The sequence below is a fragment of the Macrosteles quadrilineatus genome, unplaced genomic scaffold, assembly GCF_028750875.1.
Source record: "Macrosteles quadrilineatus isolate MER2022 unplaced genomic scaffold, UCM_ALF_1.0 Scaffold_6__1_contigs__length_79288215, whole genome shotgun sequence".
In the NCBI taxonomy this organism is placed as follows: Eukaryota; Metazoa; Arthropoda; class Insecta; order Hemiptera; family Cicadellidae; genus Macrosteles; species Macrosteles quadrilineatus.
In genome coordinates, this window is record NW_026542599.1 from 67,217,438 (window position 1) to 67,243,619 (window position 26,182).

Consider the following 26,182-nt stretch of genomic DNA (forward strand, 5'->3'; position numbering starts at 1 on the left):
GACAATGCAGGGGATGTGACAATGCAGGGGATGTGACAATGCAGGGGATGTGACAATGCAGGGGATGTGACAAGGCAAGGGATGTGACAGAAGAAAGAGAAGGTAGGAAAACTACCTCGGTCAGCGGCCTCAGGGGTGCATGTGACAAGGTAGGGGATGTGACAGAAGAAAGAGATCGTACGAGACAACCACGATCTTGTTTCTCATACAAAGCCTCCTTGTTTCTTCATCGAATCTCATTTCCAAATCTCCCAATCACCTTAAAAACCCCCGGAACAACAATGGAATGTTTTCCAACTGTACCTAGAAAGCTAAATGTATGCACGTAGCAGATCGAAGCGTTTCCGGGACCACACGCCAAGATATTTCACTTGTCACTGGCGAAAACCAATTGCCCATTGTTACTATAAAAACAGGCGATAGAGAAGGTGTTGGCGGCGTTTGTGTGAAATAGGCGGAAAATGGGGTGCATTCCCGGGCAAGCTCGCGCCTCGCGTCGAGATGGATTAGTCGCGGTGGTCAGTTCTTTGTTTAGAAGTTGGGTTCGATCCTGCTACTGGTTACTTGACCGAGTGGCCTTAGGGTTGAACATATGATAAAAGAGAATTTACTTGATGCGGCTGCGGTTCTTCTATCATTATTGCATTGGCTTTTTGATACTGAAGCCGTATCTTGAACCCAAATTTTCAGCTGAATGAGCCACTCAGACCGTACTACTGTATAAGATTTTTCTACCTCAATTCTTGATATTTTGATCTTTGGATATAGTATAAAAGATGCTATGGTTTTCAATAGTTGTATTTTCTTTAAAAATTGGTCAAAAGTTGGCAAATTTTACAGAAATCGGCAATTGACACCAGTGGACTTTGTCGGTAGCTCATTTCAGCTACGTTTATTTTATAAAAAAAAAACACCCAAAGTTGTATTCAAACATCTCCTATTCAAAGCAAAACTCCCCGAAACTTAGCAGGTTTTAATAGATTGGATGATTGGAATGGATTGGAATCATCTACTTGACTTAAATTTGTAAAGTTCTGGTGGTCACCATGTCCTACAAAATTCACAAAAGATCCAATATTAAAAGCAATACTACTACATCAGACCTCAGTAAATTTTTTGCTAGCCCATGAACCAAATAATTTGCAAAAGTTATGGTTCCAGTTATGGATAACAATCTGTTGTCGAAAGAAAAGATTCCTTTCGTCAAACCTGAGTAAGTTCTCCTGGTTGTCTTTATGACCCGTGCTAACACGGCAGATGAGGCGTGTCAGCCCGTGCTTCTTGACTAGACTTCCCACGCTCTTGATGCCTCACTAACTCTCTTACCTCTCGGAGAATCTCAGGGCGCAGGAGATACGCTCCCGCTGCTTCTGACAACTGCGATTGATTCGTTTGACTTCGCATTGTCCTGGGCTTGTAGCATTAGGACGATCTGAAATTGAATTTCTTAAATCATTAGTGTTTTCTGAAATTTGTAAACCCTTGAAGGACGGTTGATTGGATTAAATCGTCAATTTAGAGATTCAATGTATATATCCGATTATATCCGGATATATACAAGAATGGTGGTGTCTCTATATATGTGAAACAGGACTTGCTCACTAGGTCTAGGCCTATTAATCTTGTGCAGTATTGCAGTGAACTCGACATTGAGATAGCTGGTATAGAACTGATGGACAAATCCCTCATCGTCCTCAGCATATATCGCTCGCCTCATGGGCAGGTTCTGAAGTTCTTCGATCTGCTCGACCAGTGTCTAGGCTATCTTGCTGGTTTCAAGAAAAACATTATTTTGGGCGGAGACTTCAACATAACCCTCAATGCCAACGATGTAATGGCCAATGACTTCGTAGATCTTCTACGCTCTCATGGACTGTTCATCACTAGTCTTCTGCCTACGCGTGGACCTCGCTGCCTTGATACAGTGGCCACAGATCTTAACATATGGGAATATCAGGTTTGGACAACCGAACCGTATGTGGCGGACCATCAAGCGGTTCTCATGGAAGTCAACTCCAGTATGGTGAGTCCTTCTTTAACAGTTCCTGCATGGTTAAATCTCTATACTAGACATTATAGGTTATTAGATGAAGATCTTATTCCTAGTTTTAAACATGCTCTTTCACAGGTCCCCTGGGATGATGTCTTATTTGGCAAGCAAGCCGAATCGGCTTTTGAGGCATTTTTTGATGCATACAATTCAGTTTTTAATACTTTTTTCCCCTTAAAAGTCAGCAAAAAAGTAAACCCTCAAACCAAAAAAACCCCACTCCGGCCTAGGGACAAATCTTGGTTTACTGCAGAGCTGAAGCAGATACAAATGTTTGTTCTAGCATTCAGGGATAGGTACATGACAGCGGAGACCCCCGCCAATAGGGAGCATTTCTTTAATCTTTACACCAGAGCCAAAAGGTTGTATAGAATTAAAATAGACCAGGCAAAGAAAGCTTCTAATGTGAGGCTCATTGAAAGCTCGCTAAATCCTTGTAAGGCGGTTTGGAACTTGGTCAACAACAACCGTAATACCGGTCAAGGGCCGTCACCTGCCTCTAAATGTTCTGCTAGCCCCGATGACTTTAACACCCATCTCATCAGTACTGTAGCAGGCATTGTAGGCACCGCTCCTGTAGATAATAATGAAGTAGTCAAAGGCATACAGTCTCCTGATGCCAACCTTTCATCCTGGCAACCTCTTACACCAGAGAGCCTTGTCACCATGGTAGGCCATTTTAAGACCTCTCACAGCCCCGACATATATGGAATGACTACTGTCATCCTAAAACACACTGTTAATATTGTTGCCATCCCTCTTTGCCAGGTCCTGAACTCTTGCCTGAGTGCCGGAATATTTCCTAGAATTCTAAGGGTGTCTAGAACTGTCCCCATATACAAAAAAGGAGATCCAGCAAGTGTACAGAGCTATAGACCCATATCTATCATACCAACCTTCGCTAAGGTCTTTGAAACAGCCATCAAACTCCAGCTAGTCTCTTATCTTGAGCGCAATAACCTGATGTCCAATCTTCAACACGGCTTCCGTAAAGACAGATCAACTGTCACTGCCGTCTCTGAGCTCGTACATCGCATTCAACAAGCCTTTGAGGATACCAACACTGTTGCCTTGACATTATGTGACTTGAGCAAGGCATTTGATTGCGTCTCACATGACATTCTGCTTGCCAAATTAAATAAATATGGGGTGCGTGGTGCAGTTTACGACACCTTTGTGACATATTTGGAGAACCGACAGCAGGTCGTCTCGATAGCTGGAGCTAAGTCCCGAGCTCTCAATGTTCCTCACGGGGTGCCTCAGGGATCGGTTGTGGGCCCTGTCCTCTTTCTGATAGCCATAAACGATCTTGAGCTAAGTGGCAATGCACTCAGGTTTGCTGATGACACTACCCTAATTTCTGTTGGTAACAATCCAGGAACTGCCTCAGAAAGAGCTGAAGTGATGTTTAGGGCAGCAAAGGACTGGTTTGAGACAAACAAATTAAAACTAAACCAAGACAAGACACAAAAAATCCTGTGCTCACTTAATTCAAACTTGGCTCAGGACGTTGTCAAGGTAAATCTGCTAGGCTTTACGATTGACCCAAAGCTGAGTTGGAAAGACCATGTGGATAACGTGGCTAAGAGGTTGTCGAGAGTAACACATCTTCTCAGGAAGTTAACGAGACTAGTTGATAAAGCTTACCTAGTTGTGGTCTACCACGCTTTATTCCACAGCCACGTTACTTACGGTCTCCAGCTATGGGGTCATGCAGCTAATGTCTCCAGAATCCTAAAGCAGCAGAAGAAAGCTCTGAGAATTATGACTGGCAGCGGGCGACAGGAGCACTGCAAGCCTATATTCGCTGACTTGGGCATACTCACCATTCATAGTAACTACATCCTTCAATGTGTCAGCTACGTACACTCCAATGTAAATACCTTTACCACCAGACAGCAGGTGCATGCGCATAACACCAGACGCAAAAATCACATTGACGTACCCTATTGTAGGCTCAGCAGGACAAAAGACGCTTTCCCTGTCATGGCCCTCAGACTGACCAATAAGTTGCCGGTTGCAGTAAGGGATTTAAACCACAATCAGTTTCAAGCAAGGTTAAAGTGTTGGCTAAAAGCTAGGCCGTATTACTCACTCAAGGAATTCTTTGAGGACGACCTTACAGGACTCTAAATCTACCGCCATAAAGTTTTTTAAGTTCTTTTGGTCTAATGACCATACGAAAGTCTGTATATACTGTAAATAGTTTTTGTAAATATTGACGCAGCCTATCCAGCTTATGCTGGTATCAAGCCAAGGAGGAGGTAATAAGGTAATAAGGTAATAAATGATATTTCAAATTTAGTTAATCAGTTTAGGTTGGGTGTTGGGTTTTAGATTTTTTGACATCTTTGGCTGGTTGGCGGGTTCTGACGTACGTGGCAGATACTGTATTTGGATTGTCGGAAGTTCCTGATGTACAGTTCAGATGTCTGAGGGTTGCGGATCCTGATATACACTTTGATTATAATCTGTAAAAAACTGTCCCCTGTTCCTCCATCTGGGACTAGACCGAGCCTTAGCCAATTCCCGAGGGTCAGGAGACAGCCTCCGTCATACGAGTTAATCCTGAAATTCAGTTAAAATCTTCGGTTCTTCGGTGATAAAATTCAACACCGCTTTGTATGATTACTGGGAAACTAATCCTTCAGAAATAGTATTGCCTGTCGGTAGTTTCAGCAATTTAAGAACAATGACGACGGAGATTATGTGAATTCAAATTTATTTTCTGTCACTAAAGTTTATAATCTCAATCAACTCTCGTCTTACACCGTTTTCATCTTTCTTCAATATTCCTTGAACCTGCCAAAATTCCTGTGGACTCGCAAAGGCAAGGATGATTAAGACTCCTGTACCCTAAATACATACTCTACCAAATCGTAACGTTACTACTGAGGTACCTTAATCATAGCAATTCCTGATAAAACCTAGGGTTTACTAGTGATTGATCATAGTCTCACAGACATAACACACACTTGGCTCTGTACCGCAACACTAATGAAGTGAGTAACAAGAGCGGCTACGGGAGTGTTTAGCGCGCGCTGGCGGGTTTTTGTATCCTGTCGTTACGGCATTGGTTCCGGCTGGCCGTAAACCGTCTAATGGACCGGCTTGGACGTGACGGACCACGTTATCACTCCTTGCATCACTCTGGGGCGGAACTGCGCATCTCCGACGTGTGGAGATAGGAGGAGCTCGCGGAAACCCGGCAGAAGTCCCTTGTAGGCATAGAGTAACTTTGGAGGAAATCAGCTGGTCGTTGTCAGTTGAAATGTTAAGAATGTAACATAGACTAAGCAGCACGGGAGTATGTTTTATCCTTGGTAGGATGTATTAACATTGACATAATGAATTTCCACAGAAGTGTAAACAATTTCAGCAAAGATTTGCCAGTATTGGCTGCCTTAATATTATCGAACTCAGTACTCAGTGAAATTCTTTCAGCTCCAGTTACAAAAGACTGGCCCCTCGTCCAAACTCGTATAAGTAAACTTGGACTCATCTCAGGGATGTGTAATACAAAAATAAGCCCCCCTGTCGTCCCAAGTCTAGTAGTAGTAGGTTCCCTGTCTATGAAAAGAAATAAATTTACTTGTCTGGTCTATGAATGCTTGACAAAAACATGTAACTTTTTTATAGTCAAGGAATGTGTTGACCATAACATATTCCCCCGTGCATAGATTTTGGGCGAAAACTGTACCATATTGTATTATTCATTTTATATAATTTTCCAATCATTTATTATAACATTTATGATTACATGTATGAAGGAAACCTGTAGGGACAAGTAAGGAGTGATGAGTCAAAAATGTAAAGTGGTGGGGGTACACCCTTCCACTGCTGAGACAGAGACCATTCCTATGGTGGCTCCCTGTATATACGGTCAGCGGTTCTTTTACTCTCTTCGTCAGCGATTCACCCTTCACTTGAAGGGCTGATGTTTCCGAGTAATGAAGACGAACAATACCTTTTAATATCCTATCCTTAATTTTCAAGTATTCAATGGGGTTAGAATTAATTAAATATTTTCTTAAATTGTAAAAAGGTACATTAAATTGAAAAGTCTTGTTCTGCAGGATCTTTAGCTGTAGTTTTGATACTCCAATAAATTTATTATTCATTTGATATGTTATTCAATCGTATTTCCCAAGATTAAATTTGTACCGGTTAAGTGACACACAAAAAGTACGGTACAAAACGTGTTCCTTCTTTTCTTATCTCTAAATGTTAGAAAAACATTATCATTTCGGTGCAAATTACCATGTTCCCTGTCTAGCTATACCATGCATGTTGCCGAAAGATTTTCCAACCTGACTTTTCTATATATATGTTTCGAATAACATGACCCTCCCTGTCTTATATATGATAGATTGGCAAAACATTAACTTCCCTCTCTTATCTACAATTTTTTTAAGAACAAATATGATCCTCCCTGTCTTACAGTATCTATGAAATCCTAGCAAAAACCTTATCTTCTCCGAATTATGTATAAATGTTTGACAAAAACATCCGTGTCCACCATATCTAACATTTTGTCACTTCAGTACCTACTTCAACTCCCCATCACTTAATGTGTTGAAGTCGTTCCGCACATTTTATTTTACTGAACTGATAAGTATTTTTTACGTTACATTCGACATTACGCGGCCATGGGTTCAGGATATAGGTCTAGACTCACAGCGCTGTGGATTATTAGTCGTCTGATTATTCATGCATAGTTTTTTCAACATGTTTTTCTATGTTTATATTTTGAAGACGTTTTGACGACCTCCTAGGAGTGACAAACTCACGCCCAGAGCTTCATATACACCTTTAACAGTGTCTAAACCAGTTAACATTCAGTTGACGAAGGATTACATTGGCAACAAGGAATTTAAGCTATTGAGCTAAACAAAAACGATAACAAACCCATAGGGAAGAATGCTCTACTTACAAATTATGGCACTACCTAAAAATTCACCGTTTTGCAACAACTCTCGGATCAGCTTTGAGACGGAAAAGAATAATTTCGAGATTGGTGCTGTGACAGATTCGGATTATGGATGGATTGTTTGCTGGAAAGAGGCAAATAATGACAGGAAACTCCAACAATAAGAAGCCGATCCTGCAGCTCTCACGATCCTAGGCCTAAACTGCGGATATAAGGGGTGATTCAGGCTTCCTTTGAAAGGACCTCTTTTAGGCCTCTCTTAATGCGATTATATGCCAATAGAGGATAATGGTGCGTTAAGTTGTAAATATTTAGGGAAACTGGAAAAAGTAGTTTTATATATTTGGGTAGCAATTTCAATTTACTTATAATGCTGTTTAAAATAACCGTTACCATACAAAGGCATACACTTTTACAACCTTTTACATTTTCACATTATAGTTGGAAATGGTTTGTTCCTTTTTTAAGATAACATTTAAAGATTTAGTTTGCACACTTCATGTTTGGCGTCAGAGGTTTTTAAAACAATTAGCAATTAACAAAAAGTAAGTACTGTATTTGTAATAAGAAAACCTGTTTATTTTCAACAGTTAACAAAATGTCTACCTCAAAAGATGGTTAATTTTGCAAAGTAAACTTTTTATCTTAGGGAAAATCTAGACGAATTGTCTTTTCATTTATGTTTTTGTTTAATTTAAAAAAAAGGTTACTAGAGAATTCTAAGTGCAAAAAAACAATCTTGCATTTTTGGAAACTATTAAATTTTTAGTTTTAGCGAATTTCCCTATAGGGAAGTAGCTATTACCGTAGGTGGCACGGTAAGACCTAGACCCGGGACCGATTTACTTTTTCATTTTGATGTCCCCAGAGGCCAAAAACACTATTCGTTCAAATTTTTATATATGTATATATATATATAGACTTAAATATTTAAGTAAATAAGTACAACTGAGCACCCTGAATATTATATTTTATAAAAAGAAGTGACATGTTTCGGACATTAGTCCATTTTCAAACTTCAAAATACATTAAACACTTAACTGTTGTTTATATTGTATGTTTGTAAATAAATATAATTTTTATATACAGATGATTTATAGAACTAGACAGGATTTGGAAAAACATTTTTGTTACTGATTATTTAATTTTAAAATTTGGTCAAAGATTGGGTTTCTTGAAGGAATTTGGCTATTTAAATAGACTTATTATTATTATTATTATTATTATTATTATCTATATAAATAAAATTAGAGTTTTGTCTGTACATTGCTCAGAATCATACATTTTTAGGTTATTTTTACGTTTTATACATTAAAGAAGCCGAAACAAGTCTCATCTAAATTTCTGTCTGTCTGTCTGTCTGTCTGTCTGACACACTCAAGATGGCATTTTACGCAATCTTCTCCAGGAAAATGAGAGTACCTATCAAGACCCAAGTCATTTTAATGTATTTACTGGGTTGGCGAGAGTGTCTTTAGCCATTAAAATATGGTCTCACTACTTTGTAATTAAAATTACGGCCGTTCAAAAATGCAGTTTTGTGCGATTTTTGTCAAGTTTTCTTCCAAATTTGTATCACATAATCATCTATGAAACAACGAACAGCTGTTCGGATCAAGATTATTTTTTCTAGCTGTCACTGAAATGTTTACAAATGTTGTTTACAAACACCACAACCATTTCCGATCACGTTTTGAAGGCAAATCCCATCCAAGTGAGATTAAAAACGTTTTTATTACATAAAGGATTTAATTAATCGCAAGTGGAATAATATAGTGTAACCGTAAATTAAATAACTAGGCATCATTCAGGTCAGGAACCAGAAATATGTGTATAAAATTGTTTTGGAGTTTTGATAACCAGAAAGAAGACATTGAATCAAGATTGAATCAGTGTTGTATACGGCTGGGAAACTTAAATTTACTAATGACCGTCGCCAATAGCTTAGAAACAATGTTCCACTCATTGACGGCTCTTCAATGGCGGTTGTGTAAAGTGTAAAGCAAAAAATTACAACTGCAGTGGGTGATTGTAACAGAGGTTTACGGATTATGCTGAACTCGATTTTCCAATGTGTCACTTTCTGTTCCTACCATTGACTATATAAAGTCAATAGTTCCTACTCACCGTGTGATGCAATCGCTGGACCATACAGCCAATAGGCCCATAGCCCTTCTCTTGGGTACGTGTGGTACGTATGCTTACCCAATTATTTATAACAACCCTTTCGACAACGATCCTTGATACCGGTACTTTTCCATAGAATACACGGCCTACCTAGGTACTTAAGAAATAAAATTATAAACGTCCAAAAACCCAACGTTGTGTGATTTTTGTCACATTTCCTTATAATGTTAATATATATACTGTACCAGCAACCATTGTTTAGAGTATACGTAATCTATTAAATAACAGAAAGTTATGTTGTATAAGGTTTTTTTTTTAAAACTGACACCGATAAGTTTACATTAAGAGTTGTGTACAAATAAAGCAATTAATGGGAAATAACTTTGATTGCCGATAACTTTTTACGAGAAAATCCAAAACCAAGAGATCAATAACCTTGATTAACGCATATAATTGGTCGGCTGTACTACAGTTCTTAACTGTATACGTTGGTTTTTGGTACGGTACTGGTTCTTTTCCTTTTAACCTTTAGTAGCAGCAAGAATCATTTTTACGTACCAACACATCACAGTAATTTACAAATTAGTTATCGTTGGTGTTGCACCTTATTTATTACAGGCGTAGGCCTATTCAATTTAATTGATGTCTTAACTGTATAATTTTTGCTTTTTCTGTCTGGATTCCAAAATGTTATGCTAAGAAAACTATAACGCATTTTAGTAAAACATTTATTCAGCAAACCATCATGAATTGTTCAAACACTTTGAACGTTGTTTATGTATCAATAGTTCGTGGCCTATTTTGGTAATTTTTATTACAAACTACCAATCTAAATCGTCTATAGTAGGCCTACTGTACTTCATTTCATATAGCGAACCGATTCAGATAGCATTTCGACAAAATTTCGAGTCATCTCCGGTCTAAGCAAATATAAATTGTTGTGATCAAATTTTATGGCATTAACAAAGATTTCAAGTACTAATTGTATATGTACCTTTTTATGCTTAAAGCGTAGCAGATTCCCTAATTAAGTTCGGTATTTTTGTGTGTATGTATGATGGTAACGCATTAATGTCCTTGTTTCTCAAATTCAAATTCAAATTCAAATTCAAATTGTTTATTTGGCCATTAAACATTACATAATAGGCTATGTCAATACATAATTCAGTAAATAAAAATAAACCATCATCAGAGATTGGTTAACAATCAAATCAAACCATGCTTAGTTTAAGTCAAATAGCATACAAAATAAAAAGTTAAATAAATCAGATTAAAACCATGCACATTTGGAGAAAATAAAATCAAAAAGCAGTTAAAAATAAACGGTATCAGCATTCTGACACATACTTTCTCCCATAAGTTTGACAACAACCTTTATCATGTGTAAGCGGTGAGAGTAAATATACGAAAAAGGGATTTGTACAATTTTGTTCAGAATTTAAAGGACTATAACATACTAAATTTTTATCAAAATCGTTCGAGTCAATTTCGGGAAAATCAGATTTTTCCGTTATTTTATGGGAAAATAACATAATTTACAATAACTTTTGAACCGTAATTTATACAGAAATGGGATTTGTACCATTTTGTTCAGAATATAAAGGACTATAACATACTAAATTTTTATAAAAGTCGTTCGGGCCATTTTTGGGAAAATCCTATTTTTCCGTTATTTTATGGGGTTTTATGGGAAAATCCCCATTAAAAACAAAAATTTCAAAAAAATGAAAAACTATTGAAATTATAAGAACCATAACATACTATGTTAAATCAAAACCGGATTTTTGTCTAAAATCCTATTTTTCGTTTTTTATGGGGTTTTATGGGAAAATAACATAATTTACCATAACTTTTGAACCGTAATTTTTACAGAAATGGGATTTGTACCATTTTGTTCAGAATTTAAAGGGCTACAACATACTAAATTTCTATCAAAATCGATCGGGCCATTTTTGAGAAAATCCGATTTTTTCGGTTTTTTATGGGTTTTTATGGGGAAATCCCCATTAAAAATCAAAATTTCAAAAAAATGAAAAAGAAGCCTGGAGATACCATGGATTAGAACCTACATACCAAATTTCATCGAAATCGGACCACAGGTGTAGTCTCTAGCTCTGTACACATCCAGACACACAGACACACACACACACACACACACACACACATACGGGGTTTTACCGAATACTCGCAAACACCTAATTGTGGCATCTTTCAACCTGCGGCCACCAGTGGATGAAGGAAGGTGGTAGAAACATGTCTGCATCGATATTTTTAATGAACACTCCATTTTAACATCTAACATTCCAGTTTTTAAATTGTGGCACCATGCCACAAATCGGTATATATCAACAGTGTGTGGACAGGATGCCACTAATGCGTTGTAGTGCTTGAGCGGTGTGTGCGCCCCCCCTACTTCTCGCGTGCGCTGTTGCCAGTTCTCCGTTCTAGTTCCTTCATTCCGTTCTGTATTCATGTGGCTATGCCCTAGCCGCTGTAGCTCATTTCCCGCGCTCATGACGTCGTCTTTTATTAGTGTAAGGATTTTATATGAAGTTTTTTTCAAAGCTCCAATAATTTTTACAATTATTAGATTTAAAGTCAATGGACCAAATGAAATGTCGTGAGGATTACATAAAACTACATGCTATTTTGTTGATATTTTATCGTCACATTGTATGTATGGTTTACGAACTGAGATACTTGGAATAAAGGCCTTAATGTGCTGGGTAAATTATCAGTTTCATGGGAATATACAAGAAATCTATTCTATCTATATATTAATTACGTAAGCCGATTCTTTGCGTCAAAATTGTGGGCGACTGGGAAGTCGTAGAACGACGTGAGAGGGCTCAAATTAAAGGTCTTTATCCCGTGACGGCGGGAAAAATAGTGAAATTCCCAAAATCTTAACACAAAATTAGATATAACGTACAATGTTCTCCATAAGAATAGCATTAGAAGGCATTTACTGCTGATTTTTGTTTACTTCAATCCAGCTGATCGTGATTTTATCATTAGCAAGTAAGCTTACATTTGGATTACTCATTTGCCAGTCAATTCTGCAATGTAATGTATACTATATAAAACCAACTATATAAAGGGATAACGTTACCTTTAATAATCAAGACTTTTTAGTTATGTCAAAGTTGAAATAAATTGTTTTCAAGATTTAAGAAACGATTCAAGATTAAAAGAAGATCTTCTTTGTTTTTATTTCAAAACATATGTAAAAGATCTATTCCAATTTCTTTTTAAATTTATTTACATTTATATTTGAGATTTATTGTAGTGTTTAATCAATATTTTGTATGAAGTGGAATTACCTCAACGGTTACTCTTAGAAAACAATTTGGGAATAGAGATGAAGTAGGTTCGTACAGGTATTTAAACGAACCAAAAATATTTATGTCGTGATTAGTTTCGATAACTGGGTAGTGGAACCCTAACTAGCCGCAAAATAGTTAGTAATTAGACGTTGACTAGGCCCTTTTTAAGTAGAATATGTAAATCAATCGCACCTTTAGGAGGATTAACACCACATACTTACACTAGGCTAATAGTGGTTTTTTAATGTTGATCATAAACAAATTTAGGTCCAAGTTCTGTCAATGGGATGCCTTTACTTAAGAATAATTTTGTTAAACCTTTACAAAATGAGCATAGACTTAGAAATAATAACTGGGTAGGGTATCTCAACACACCATTTTTTGCCTTTTCTTATTTGACGAAGACAATTTCCAATACTGTATTTCAATCGAGGAAGCCTTGTTATCAGCATTAACCAAAAAACCAAAGCTACCTTAATAAACCAATATTTATTCATGAACATTTTTGCTGCCTTTAGCAGTTAAACCTCTGGAATCATTCAAATTCTTTATTGAACATAACGTTATCAACAAAAGCAAACAAAGACAAACAACAAACTGTTTTGTTTTATTTGCACAAAAGATATGTTGTAGTGGGATATCTAGGCCTATCCTGACATATAGATAATTTGATTCTGAGTTTGTTTAAATATTCCAACAATAATTCCTTTTCCGTAGCTTTTTAGGGACTATGTCCCTACGAGCCACTAGTTTACATTAAAATACGCAATAAGTATGACTCCGTTTTTTCTGTATGCATATAATTAATTCATGGTAATGTAAAAGTATGCGTAACGAATTTTTCACCTCACTATGATGTTTTTAGCTGTTTTACATACATTTAGCTGGTTTATGTTGGTGGCTGAAAGTTACGTTTTGCTGGCCATGCCAGCTGTCATCGTCATATGGGGACTGAGCAGGGGTTTACATCCCTAGGGCCGCAAAATCACTTGTTCGCCTATTTACTTAAAACATTAATGTATATTAAATGCACAAGCTGTATCCATGGCATTGCAATAGACTTGTTTTTTGTCACAGCTGCCTAGATTTATTGTTATTTTTGATTTTGCTGATTCCTCAAAATATTTCACATAAATAAGAGGGACGTTATATTGCAAAACATACTTGGGTGAAAAATAGCGCTCGTACCACGAGCCAAAATGGGTTTGCAGCTCTCGATCGTTTCACGTTCTCGACTTCGTCCCGAACTTAAAACCCGATATCGAGTCGGCAAAACCTCACTGTAGGCCCTAGGTACGAAATATACTATTTTTTACGGTGGATTTAGAGACCCAAAGATTCTCACCCCGTTGCGAAGCATGGGCAGATAGTTAGTTATAAGATTACAAAGTCTTTACTGTTTTGTCTGTACATTGCGTAGACTCATGAAGTGTTTGGTTATTTCTACGTTGTATATAATAAGATAGCCGAAACGAGTCTTGTGTATATATCTGTACGTTTGTTTGATTCTTACTGTCATTGTGCCTGTAACGCCAAAATTCCAATTCACATGTCCTACCTTGGGAAAACTAGAATACTACCGTTCATGATCCAAATAGTTTGGTAATTGTTTGAATAAATTTGCCAAGTTTGATCAAAATATATCCATAAACAAGCAAACTACAATATTTTACAATATTCTTTATATAAATAACAAGGGAATTTTAAATTTACAATTTTTGAATTTGTCCTGTTACCAATAACCGTCCAAAAACACTTTGATATACTAAATTATTTGTTTTCTAAGCTATTTAAAAAGGTCTGGATATAAATTGGGAAATTTTGTATTTTTAAGGTAACGTTTTTCTCCATTTCATATATTAGTAACAATATGTATAGTATCAAATTCAGTAATAACATTGACTACTGTATTTAAACCTTAACACAAGTGTTTATATATTCATTGAGGCTACTGGTGCTACCGCTGATGGCTTATGCATGTGTACGTTAGTAGCTAGCAGACAATTTGCCAACTAGGAACATGAAATCAGCTGTTCCCCGTCCTCACTGTCGCGGTTGCTCGCCTAGCATGTCAACAGCTGACTGCTGTAAAAATTGGATGAGGCGACAGTAACTTTTTCTAGTACGCTTCTTTACCATGGCATCTGCCAATTCAATTTTGTCCTAAAAAATGTATACACATCTCTAAGATTTGTTGCCAACTAACAAGCAATTAAAAAAAAAAAAAAAAAAAAAAAAAAAAAAAACTATTGTTAATCATCCCTGCAAAACTGCTAATAATTCATGATCAAATTTTCATCAGAATTCCGTTAGTTTAAATCAACGATCACATAAGACCAATAGATGGAGCACATCTATATAACTAACATACAAGCAGTTGAAGCCAGGTCCGCCATCTTAGTGCAGGTTAGAAGTGGTAGATGCCAATTAAAACGGCACCAAAACTCAATGTCCAGCTTCAAAATAACTTGACATTTAGACTAAAGGTAAATCGTTGACACTTCGTGTGAAAGATGTCAATTAGTCTAGGACACTATTGGTTCTAATTAAAAGCTCAAAAGTTTATATTTTCTATTTTAAATCTTGAAATAAAGTCGTTACTTTTAAATGAGTTTTTAAATATGACATAACAAAGTTCGTCGGCTGCTACTGTTTTTATTTCTTCGTCAGGTAAGTAAAAAAACGGTGGATTTTGTGGCTAAAGAGCTCAACTTCTTGGATAATATATATATTTTTTTTTTATAAAGGAGAGTTGTATAAAGAGTTTCAGAAACCATCTTGTGACTTTGAAAATTTTTACATTGTAAACCAAACGCTAAACCTTTAACACACTTTGATACGATATAGATACATATATTATAAATTAATTTGTAGCTTTTTAGAATTTTTCTTTCGCCCAACAAGTTTTTGTAATTATTGTAAACTAACTTTTTCTAAGATACGGTAAACGCTAGAAAACAAATTAAAAGCGTATTTTAAAGGCCATTGTTCAACCGTCATATTGTTACATACCAACCTTTAGGGCCCATTGGTGACATTGGGGGGTGGAAGTCTAAATTTAGTTCATTACAATTACGTCAATGACCTTGAGCTCTGCTAGTAAGATGCTGTGGTATGGTAGCGTGTCGGGGAGAAGGGTAAAATTATTGTTCATGCTTACTCATTCGCTCTTACCCACAAACAAATTTATTTCAAGCCTAAAATGAAGAATGTAGATCTAACTTCTATATTCGTTTGGAAAACGTCAGTAAGGGGCAAGTCTAGACTGTTCCTATGTCTGCGCGGTCCATCACTAGTTAATTTCTTTACTTATTTTTTTGAAAGCCTATGTGTCGATTATGTATCTTGAGCAATGTAAAATCAAGATGACGTTGTTCAAACTAAGTTATAAGTTTGGACTTCCTTGTGTGACCAAAATAGTCGCCTACAGAGCAACAGAAGAATCTACAATTTCTTATAAAATCAGTTTTATTGACATTTGCAGACAATTTCATATAATTGTTTTAAGGAAACCCAAAATCTATTGGCAATCATAAGTTAATATGATTTGAACTTTTTGCCTTATACAAATGAAATACCATGTGCATATTGGTCCTCTGGTCCTGTTAATACAATTTTTTGAAGGGTTTCTTTTATAATTTAAAACTATATCATTGCACAAGCATTTTCAAGGACTCTCTGCAGTTCTGCGTACTCTTGCAACTACTAATTCAAGAATCAGTTTGATGACCGATTAAAAATAATGTGTTTATACGTTATAAAGATTCACTGTTAAATATCATAGTTTTTTAGGGTGGGACTGGAAATTTAGACTATATTAAAGATTTGCATTCATAGTAGAACATTATAAACTTTAAGTAAACCAACAGAAAAAGAGTGTTTAAAATTTTCAAGTTCATTTTAGAACAAACTGTTTGCTCCGCCTCCCAGTTAACTGAGAATTTCAAGAAGTAAAAACATATTAAATAAATAATAAGTGAAGTTAAATATATCCCACAGTGATTTTAAAAAACATTACACAAACTTCACGGATGCCAATATACTTCTAACAACCTTACTAGGAATTTCCTAAAACTGATATTGTACGTTGAAATAGGTTTATCTATCTATCTATTCTATTCTATATTCTATACTATTATAACGAAGAGGGGGTGTCTGTGTGTGTGTTTGTATGAGCTAATCTCAAAAAATACTTATCCGACTATGCTCAAATTGCACACAAATGAAGCTACAGCTCCGAGGATACATATAGAACTATTGCCGCTTCGGTATTCACCTAGGGCTTTGCCCCGTGGGCTTTCAAAAATCTGAGATGAGAGATTTAAAAGTAAATATTGATTGATGGTATCCATGGTAACAAAGAACAAACCTAGTAAGTTTAAAAATGTAAACAAGCAGAACTAACTAACTAACTTTCAAATTGATTTTGATTTCACAATTCAACACAGCTGGTTCAAACCTTATTAAATACTGCACGAATATTAGAACAGAGGGGGTAAGGATTATAAATTTAAAATAATGATGTCACTAGCCTGAATGTAAACATTATTTAACATTACCTAGAGGAGCTGCCAAACCATATGTAAATGTAATTTCATTATCATAGGATTGTTTCGGTAACAGTACTTCATTTGTTTATGATCTAACTATACTGAGTCTGTTTGTTAATTATACTTAAATATACTTAATTTTGTGAAATGTTGTAATAATATTTATTTATTTTTATAATAATTCATTGTAAAAGAAATCATTCGATGGATATAGGAAATAATCAACATTCTATATTGCCTTATCAACCTAGGCCCTTATCCTGAGTTATGAGGTATATTCTTTTGATTTATTTGTTTGTAAACAGTACTATAATCTCCCTGCCCCAACAAACTATAGACTGAGCGAATTCCCGTTTGCCTGATTATAATTTCACTAAAATATGTTAGAAAATTGCCCTATTAACATGTTTGGAACTATTGTGATAGGTTTTCGTTTACAGTGCAAACCATTAAACACATTCTTTTATTATAGGTATATGTGTGCTACACTATAGGATACCGTATAAATTAAAAGACCATATTTTCTTAAACCGTTTCCTCTCCCATCACTGCAATGATCATGTTCTACTTATATGCCAACCCCGTACGAAGGACGGGTATTCTACTAGTTATTAATAGAGTTGAGAATACTAAAGGTTCTACAAAACAAAACATTGAATAATAAAAATACATTTGTATGAAAGTAACAGATAGATTGACAAAATTGTAAAACGATCGTATAATATCTAACAATATCAAATTATTTACAGTATCACGGTTACAACTTTTAAACTACTTTTGTTATGACTCAATGTTAACCTCTTTAGGACCTTTCATTTTATGCTTTTGTTAGTGGGGACTGGTTAAAACACCACAGTAGGTTTTACAAATATGATTGTGAGATGATATTATAATCTGAACTAGATTATGCGTGTTGATAATAATATGTATTTTAATTTAAGTACTTTAATTGATTCGGTTATATGTTTACCTCATATAACATTTGAACATGGATTGAAACATTAGATGTCTTTGGAATACTCTGAGAGTGAGAAGCAAATCATAACTTTCAGCAATGATGCATCGAAATCTACCTTTACTGACTGATTCAGAAATGTAATTGCAAAATATTTTGTCAACATGACTAAAATGTAAAAAAAAATAGATGTATCAGCACGAAATAGTTTGTAAGATAAAAAAAGCAGTCTAGGACAACTTATATAGCGTTCTAACCTCAAACATTGTTATTGTTTCAGTGTACAAATTCAATTGATACAAAATAACTACGTTACCAATTTATGTTTGTAAACAAAAATCAATTTTTTAATGGTTGCGTAATAGATATTTACATTACAAGTGTAGTAAGAGCGTTTTTACTTCACGCAGGTGAATGTTGTGCAACGAGCGGAAGCGAGTTGCATAATTCACCTAAGTGATGTAAACAGCACGTTCATGCGTAACGTGTAACGTACAAGATTTTACCTGACCCGACAATAAACATGGGTTTACGTACAATATTTTTCATTATCCATTTCACTCATCTTCTATCAGTAACGTTCTTTTACTAACAAAAGCTAGGTTAGGTAGGAAAATACTTTAAAGCATGATAATAACATTCAAGCGCACAGCTGATTTCTAGCGTTGAACATTGTTGGCTCCATAGAGTTATATTTTTTTAAGTTAAGCACTCAATGTTATTTAAATGGGTTTCTTTACATCACCGAGTGAGTTTTTGATACTTTACATCACTCGAAAAGTAAGGAAGTTGTATACATCACGCTTGGGATAGGGAAGTTTAACATGGCGGGTTAGGTAAAATCAATTTAAATTATTATTTACTACACAAATTATTTGTAATGTAAAACATTGTTCACTACTCGGAGCAAAAGTATATTATTTATGGTACTTAAATTGTTTTATAGTACGTGGCAGTATAGTATTATTAGTTTATTAGTTGCTTGTTGCACTGTTCTACACACTGCTCAAGCTCTACAACTCATTAAGTGGCATCCTGTCCACACACTGTTGATATATACTGAATTGTGGCATGGTGCCACTATTTCGAGTGTAGGCTGGCGCGAGAATTGGCAACGTGGCATTTGGAAAGTTATAGTTCCGGCGGACGGCGCGAGGCGCGCTAGCTACCTGTATGGTTTCGTGTTCCACAATTCGGTGTGTACCTGCGCTACTTAAACTCACATCAACGAGTTCAAAAATACTCAATTGTGGCATGTGATGTTTAAACGACGTAATAATGCTGGAAAACCTCAAAAATGATCGAATTAGCTGTGGCACCCTGAAAAAGGTGCCACAATTTTTGAAGGTGCCACAGTACGGCCGTGTGCCTGTGAAGGATGCCACTATTCGGTGAATACAAACACACACACACACACACACACACAGACATCACTTCGAAAACCACTTTTTTGGGTCCAGGGGGACCCAAAACGAATATATCCACTCAAAACTCAAACTCGAAAATTTTGACGAAAACAATACTTTCTCCATATACTATGGTATAGGGGGAGAAAGTAAAAAAGCACACACCATGCATTACCTAATTACAGGTGGACCTCTGTCTTAAGAAACTCACTAGAGTCAAATAAAGGTGTTTCTAGGAGCCAATTATTTAGAAAGGCTTTGAATTTTTGTAAAGGCAAACGCCTCACTTCAAGAGGCAGATGGTTAAAATACTTGCAACCTGTAACAGGAAAACAATTAATTGATTTACTCAGTCTGTGCCTTACAGTGAAAATATCAAACCTATTTCTAGTGTTATGGCTATGTACATGCTGATTTCTAGGTAGGTATATTTCATTGGACTTAATTTCTAGGAGACATTGAAAAACATATACATTATATACAGTCATGACTTTGTTTTAGAGAAACAGTGGTTTGGAGTGCGCGAGATCCTGGGCTCCACTAAGTACCCTCATCGCTTTCTTTTGCAGAACCAGAATTTAGTTGACTTTAGGCTCAATGTTTCACGGAAAGGACAAGAGCGCCTTGATAATGAAAATGTCAACCCGAATAAAGTGTTAAATTAAGAGGTTGAGGTAGTACCTTAAATACTTTTAAAAAGTATTTTTGTTCAAATATTAGTAACGGAGAAAATTAAAAAAATTGTAAATTTAAAATCCCCATGTTATTCTTATGGAGAATATTGTCAAATGTTGTAGTTTGCTTGTTTATGAATATATTTTGATCAAACTTGGCAAATTTATTTATTTTGTACTAAGCTATCAATATTTTACTCAAAAACACACTTTATTAGTTTTCTTGTAGCAGCAAACCTAGGTACTCGTTAAACCTAATGTTATTAAAATATATTTAACTGAAAATCAATTCAGACAAATGGAAATTCGCTTAGCCGGCAGGTTTGCTGCGGCGGGGGTATTTAATTTAATCTCGGTATAAAATACATTAATAGTATTACGGTATTAATTGATGTAGTTTTTAGGATCAACACAGTTCCCCGGTCAACACAGTTTGGCAGAGAACACTCTCAAACCTAGAAGAAAACAATAATCTATAAGTCACTATAAGTTTTTTGATATACAAAAAAACACCCACACACTACAATACAACAAATGAACAGCTGATGTTGTCTCTAAACAAATCTTTAGGAATAGTTCCCTGCAAAAATCATTGAAGGTTATTTGAGGAATATTTCACGTCTTTGTGACATAATTATGGCTCCAAAAGAATTAGTAGAAACTAAAGACAAATATAGAATAAAATATAAATTACTATCAAACAAACGTCTTCAATGTATTCAACTACTGTTGAAACTAAACTAAACACAAGTCTTTACAACAACGGTGTGGAAGCAGCATGTCTACAATACACCAGGCACCCTTTAATCTGCCAAAGAACACATAATTATCCCTCAATTTCCTATAGCGTTTCCCGGTCAAATGCCCGACCGTTTTCGCGCAAAATTGTTGTAATCAAGTAGAATTAATATTGGACGAAAACTATCGTATTACCATATGCAACCATGTGTTAGAAGAATAATTAAATTTGTTGTCGATAAGATCATAATGGCAGAGTTTACTTGCTGGTCGCTCATTGGTGGATGGCTGTTCTGTTGGATAGGGTAATTGGTTATATGGTTAATTGTGGTTGAAAGGTGTTGATGTGAATACATTAAACTCCTAGCAGGTTATCATGGTTTTATATATTTTAATTCATTTCATCGGACTCGGACGTAGATATACATGTAACACGTATATCAATACGAGTCATATATTATTGATATTGCTATTATTACTCTGATAGTTCATAGTTTGAACTAACACGAATTACATATTTAGAACTTTCATCTTTAGAACTGCCATCTTGTACATTTTGTTTCAGACAAAATTGTATTAATGGAGAAACCGTGGGAATAAATAAATAAATACGTCAGTTCAATGTTTTTGAACTGTCAATGCAAATTCATGAACATACATTCCATCAAGACCTAACCCAACATTTACTTTCTTACAATTCTGCAAAATACATACATTTTTTTATTTTCCATAATGAGTGGCCATTTTGTAAAAAGTGTTGTGCAACATTTTATCTTTCCGATTTGTTGTTTCTCCATGTGATGAATGCTTGGCAAGAACTTAAAATTTACAAGGAAAATTTAAAAAAAATAAGCTAATTAATGAACAAGTTAATTTTGACTCTAGAAACTTCTTGGCCAGGACTTCATGTAGCCAATAGTATAATAAGGGACGCCATATTGAGATTCTTGTCATTCGCCTATTAGGTCTGATTATAATTGGAGTGTCCAATCGAAATCAATCACCACTTACCATCTTTTATATGTATTTACCGACTTGTGAGTCAACAGTATAAGTGTAAATGTATTTATTACAAGTGTTATTTGACGTATTTTTGTACTTTCAGGTAATTTAATAACACGTATGACGCTGGTCAAGAAGTTATTACTAAACTCATGCTTGTTAGCATGTTAACTTGTTCTTTTGTTCGAAAGATTTGACAACCTAGATTGAAATTCGTAAAATATTATCAAGAATTTTATGAATGATCCTTCAAAAAATGGTTTTTTATCACAAGGAGTGAGTTAGAATCATCAATCCTTTTAAAACTGCATATTAACATCCATTTGAAAGACCGGGTTCCTGAAATGAATTGTAAACTATGTATACACTGTGTGGAAACCCCTTTCTTTTTAAATATATTCGAAGCCATTAATGCAATCCTTGTCTTATTTTACTTTTATCAGGACGACTATAAAATGCTGGATATTCGCAGCCTTTTAAAGTGTAATTTACAAAATATTGAAACTTTTTAGAGTTTACTAGTCCGGCCTTTTTTAAAATCATGTATGATCATGTAAAATCATGTATATGTATAGGGAATAGCCCATCTCCGCGCGGTGGTCAGATTTAAGATTAAAGGAAAAGTTTTATGGACCCCGAAGGGTCCAGTCCGACTAGCGGTGGCCACTTTTAGTGTATAGTCCAACTCCGCGCGTTGTCCACACCTAATCTCTACGCTAATCTCACGCGGAGTTGGGATAAGCCCATCGAACCACGGTCACAAACTTCAAAACGGAGCACACCTTCCTTCAGGTAGGCGGCCCAACCCAACGAACCATTGTCAAAATTGGCAACGTCGGAAGGATGAAACTCGAATAAACAAGGATTGAGATCGTTAGCGCGCTCTCTTTGAACCGCGAAATAAATAATTGGCACAATAGAGGCCGGTAAGCCGGTCTAATATGGGAAGAAAGGCGCACTTCAGAAAAGCCAATGTATCATCATTACCTTCGGCCAGATCAAAACGCGCCTATTCACTGTTTGTTTGGGTGTTGTATCGCTCCTGATTACGAAATCACGAAAACACATTCGTTCAAATTGTCGGACAGCCAGTTTACTGACTAGTGTCCCATTGTGGTGTTGGGCTCCCGAGTCGCTCTAATCCCCCTTTGTAGCGGCGTCGTCACTTGTGGTGGCCACAATCATGTTTCCACTTTATTATGCCTCCGATATTTCGCTCCCCCGTGTTGTAGCTCAGTTTACCCCTCGGCGTAACGGGGGTGAGACAGGCGATGTTGATTGTATACACCACAATAATGTTGAATACTAGGAGAACTTTAAATGGTTCTAAGTTGCTTTCTAAAAGTGGCACATACAATTCCTCTACCTTGTAAGTCAGAAATCGATTATTTTCAAGATGGAGTCAGGAAACATTAGATTTGACTATATGAATAGAAAATTACAAGACAGGTAGATGAGTTTGTCTAGTTTTGTTACTAGTTAGCCGATTATTTGGTTAGCATCATTCTATATTTACGTAAAGGATTTAGGACCGCGCATCAAGATCGTATTTCTGTTAGAAAATTCAGACTTTCTTTTCAGAAAATAAAAGGCCGGAATTAGTAGTAAACACACTTCTATCGAAGAAATTTAATTAGTACTGTCCTAATGAAACTGTTCAAGCTTAAATTCCCCAACTGGACAGCAATGCTAAATATTGGCCCACATTTAGACTGTTTTTCATCTCTTACATATGAAAGGCCGTTCTCTTACAATAAAGCTTTAAAATAACCACCTCGTACATTATACGCTCACTCTTCTTATATGGCTGGGGACATCCATCAATAAAAAAATATTCATAAACGTTCTTCCTGAAAATTTTAGAAATATTAGTTCATTTCGTACATTAAATATTTGCCGACAGTTCTAAATCAAATTTCACCCCTTAATTCAACAAGTAGCTGATCCCAAACAAATCTCGGTGACTAATAACATGAGAACAGCCTTTATTATTGTGTTCTCTCCAAAAGGTTTGAAGTGCTTACGCAAATAGTTTGATGAGAGTTCAAGCCACTATTTACCGCTATATTCTTCAGACAATCCCCAATAAATATAGCTACACCAAGCACAAGTACAGCTAGAACAATCTCACATGCAGCAAATATCAGCAAATATGCACTTATTTTAAATACTTTTATAGCAATATCCATGCAAGTTCTACCCCGAACAGATCCATATGCATCGTAGTGTGTACAACAGATGAGTATTTACCATAACCTCTAAGCCAATTGTCACCCCTTTATTCTGGAGACACGGAGCTAATAAACAAATATCAGTGAGCAATGGCATAAGATCCACGCATGCCCCAAAAGGTTGATGGCCCGTCGCCGGTACACCACAAAGATAACATTTGCTGAGACCTAAGCCAATTTTCTCCCATTCTGTAGCTCAACGCTCAACACGTAGCTAATCCCCGACAAATCCTGGTGGCCAATGACCACGACTGCCCACTGGGCATTACCACGGCCACTCTCAGCTCCACTGGGCAGCGTGGGAGGCTGTCGCACGTGCCCGCGCCTCCTCAGGGCTTCCCATGACCGCCGTTCTGTTTGGAAGACCCGGGAACCACGGGAACCAATGGTGCACAACCTGTGTGGGAAACGATTAAACATTTGAACTGATTCGAGCAGTGGAACGTGACTCGGGCGCTGGATATGAACCTGTAGATTCTGGGTGAAGAAGGAAACTGATCTGGTTTTGGGGCCTCTTCACACTGGGCCACCATGGTGGCGACACCGGTGGCGACACTGGTGGCCGGTCAAAATGTGCATGGACCACCAGCTCAGCCACCAGTGCAGCTGCAGCCACAAAACTCACAGTTGGACGTCGAAGAGGCAGGTGCTTAGCGTATATATTTTTTTGAAATTGTGAAAACATAAGAAAAAAACGTATTTTTTGTTCATCCGGTTTTATGAGATATAAGTACCAGAGAGACTTTTTTCATTCACTACCAAGACCTTAGAAATAACCCTGACACGTTTCACAATTACTACTCAAGAATGAGTGTTTTAAGTTTTGATGAGCTTCTGGGACGTCTGAAAGATAAAATATCTCCAGAAGAGAAACTTCTACTAACGTTGTGGAAATTTAAATAAAAAACATAGTTAATATACCATTTATTAATAACACTGTAATACCTTGACTCAATGTATACATTGCAATGACGAAAAGATGTAAATGAAATACCTATACATTTTGTTATATCAATAAAATCGTTTCCCCATATTTATTACCTTAACAACTTCAAAATATTAGTAAACTAGTATACTGAGTAATGCCCACTGGTAGTGACTGGTGGCGCTGCCAGTCGCTCCAATGTGAACAGTCCGATAAGAAACCATGGTACGACGTGGTGGCGCCACCAGACTGGTGTCTCTGAAAATCGCAACCCCGAGCCACCGCACTTCTGGTCGCGCGGCCAGACGCGCCACCAAAGCTCAGTGTGAAGATGTCCCATTTAAATCAATGCTAATGTAACGTAGCCACCATGGTGTCGCCACCGGTGTCACCACCATGGTGGCCCAGTGTGAAGGGGGCCTTGGGACTGTGGAACATCAAAATGAGATATTGTCCTTTATCCAGGTAAAGAACCAAATACTATTTCAGTTCGTTTAGCTTGGAAACTTGATTGAGACCGCTTGGTTTGAACTATTCTCTGTCGTAGATTCTGGGTGAGAAAAACGGATTTTCTGTCAGTACAAATTGATCTGAACTGATTCCAGCTATACAACCTTGGATTCATTAGGTAAAGAGCAAACTGAGATTTGTTTAGGAACCCCTCTTCACAAATATGTGAAATCTATAGATTCCAGTATGGATCCCAATAGGTTTCGTGGCTTATCAGCTTGTAGTACCACCCACTCATATCTGCTTTGCAATACTTTCAATCTGAGAATTCCAGCCCATTCAACCACATTCTTTGAAAGACATCTAAATTATAATGCCACCAAACTGTTCAATGCTCTCCCACTTCAAATCAAGTCCACATCAGATCCGGAATGCTGCAAAAGGCACTTAAGGTAATTTCTCGCGGGTAAAGGCTACTACAGTGTCCACGCCTTTCTCGCTGACGGACAGCGAGAAAGCGAATTTTAATTATTTTAAAAGTTAGTTAATAGTTATTTTTAGTAAATTTGACTTGGCTAATGCATTTGTAATGTTAACCAGCTAAATAAATGAGTTATTGAGTAATTGAGTTCCTCGAAAAGGAATATGAACCTTAAATAAAAAAAAAAAACACATGTGCATAAAAAAACAGTTACAGTAGTATACCGACCTGCGATGGTAAAGTTACTTTTAAGTATTTTCATTCAAATCTAGATGGCATTAACACCCCCACTGTTAGTATCACAAATTTATATTTTATTTTTTCAATCTGTTTCAAA

General features: G+C 36.4%; 1 protein-coding gene across 1 annotated transcript; it reads left to right on the forward strand.

Annotated features, from left to right (window-relative positions):
• The first annotated feature begins 1,163 nt into the window (after positions 1 to 1,163).
• Positions 1,164 to 24,334, forward strand: LOC128997595 (uncharacterized). Its single transcript, XM_054423234.1, has 3 exons — positions 1,164 to 1,213; positions 1,639 to 4,072; positions 24,185 to 24,334. The coding sequence occupies exons 1-3, from the start codon at positions 1,164 to 1,166 to the stop codon at positions 24,332 to 24,334; spliced, it is 2,634 nt and encodes an 877-aa protein (XP_054279209.1).
• Positions 24,335 to 26,182: the final 1,848 nt, after the last annotated feature.

What these genes read in the sequence shown, in the direction of transcription:
- LOC128997595 (XM_054423234.1), top strand. Translation starts at nt 1,164, where the DNA reads ATGGATAACAATCTGTTGTCGAAAGAAAAGATTCCTTTCGTCAAACCT. An exon ending in ATTCCTTTCGTCAAACCTGA is followed by an intron (nt 1,214 to 1,638) that starts GTAAGTTCTCCT and finishes GCAGTATTGCAG; the next exon opens with TGAACTCGACATTGAGATAG. An exon ending in CCAATAAGTTGCCGGTTGCA is followed by an intron (nt 4,073 to 24,184) that starts GTAAGGGATTTA and finishes CCCATTCTGTAG; the next exon opens with CTCAACGCTCAACACGTAGC.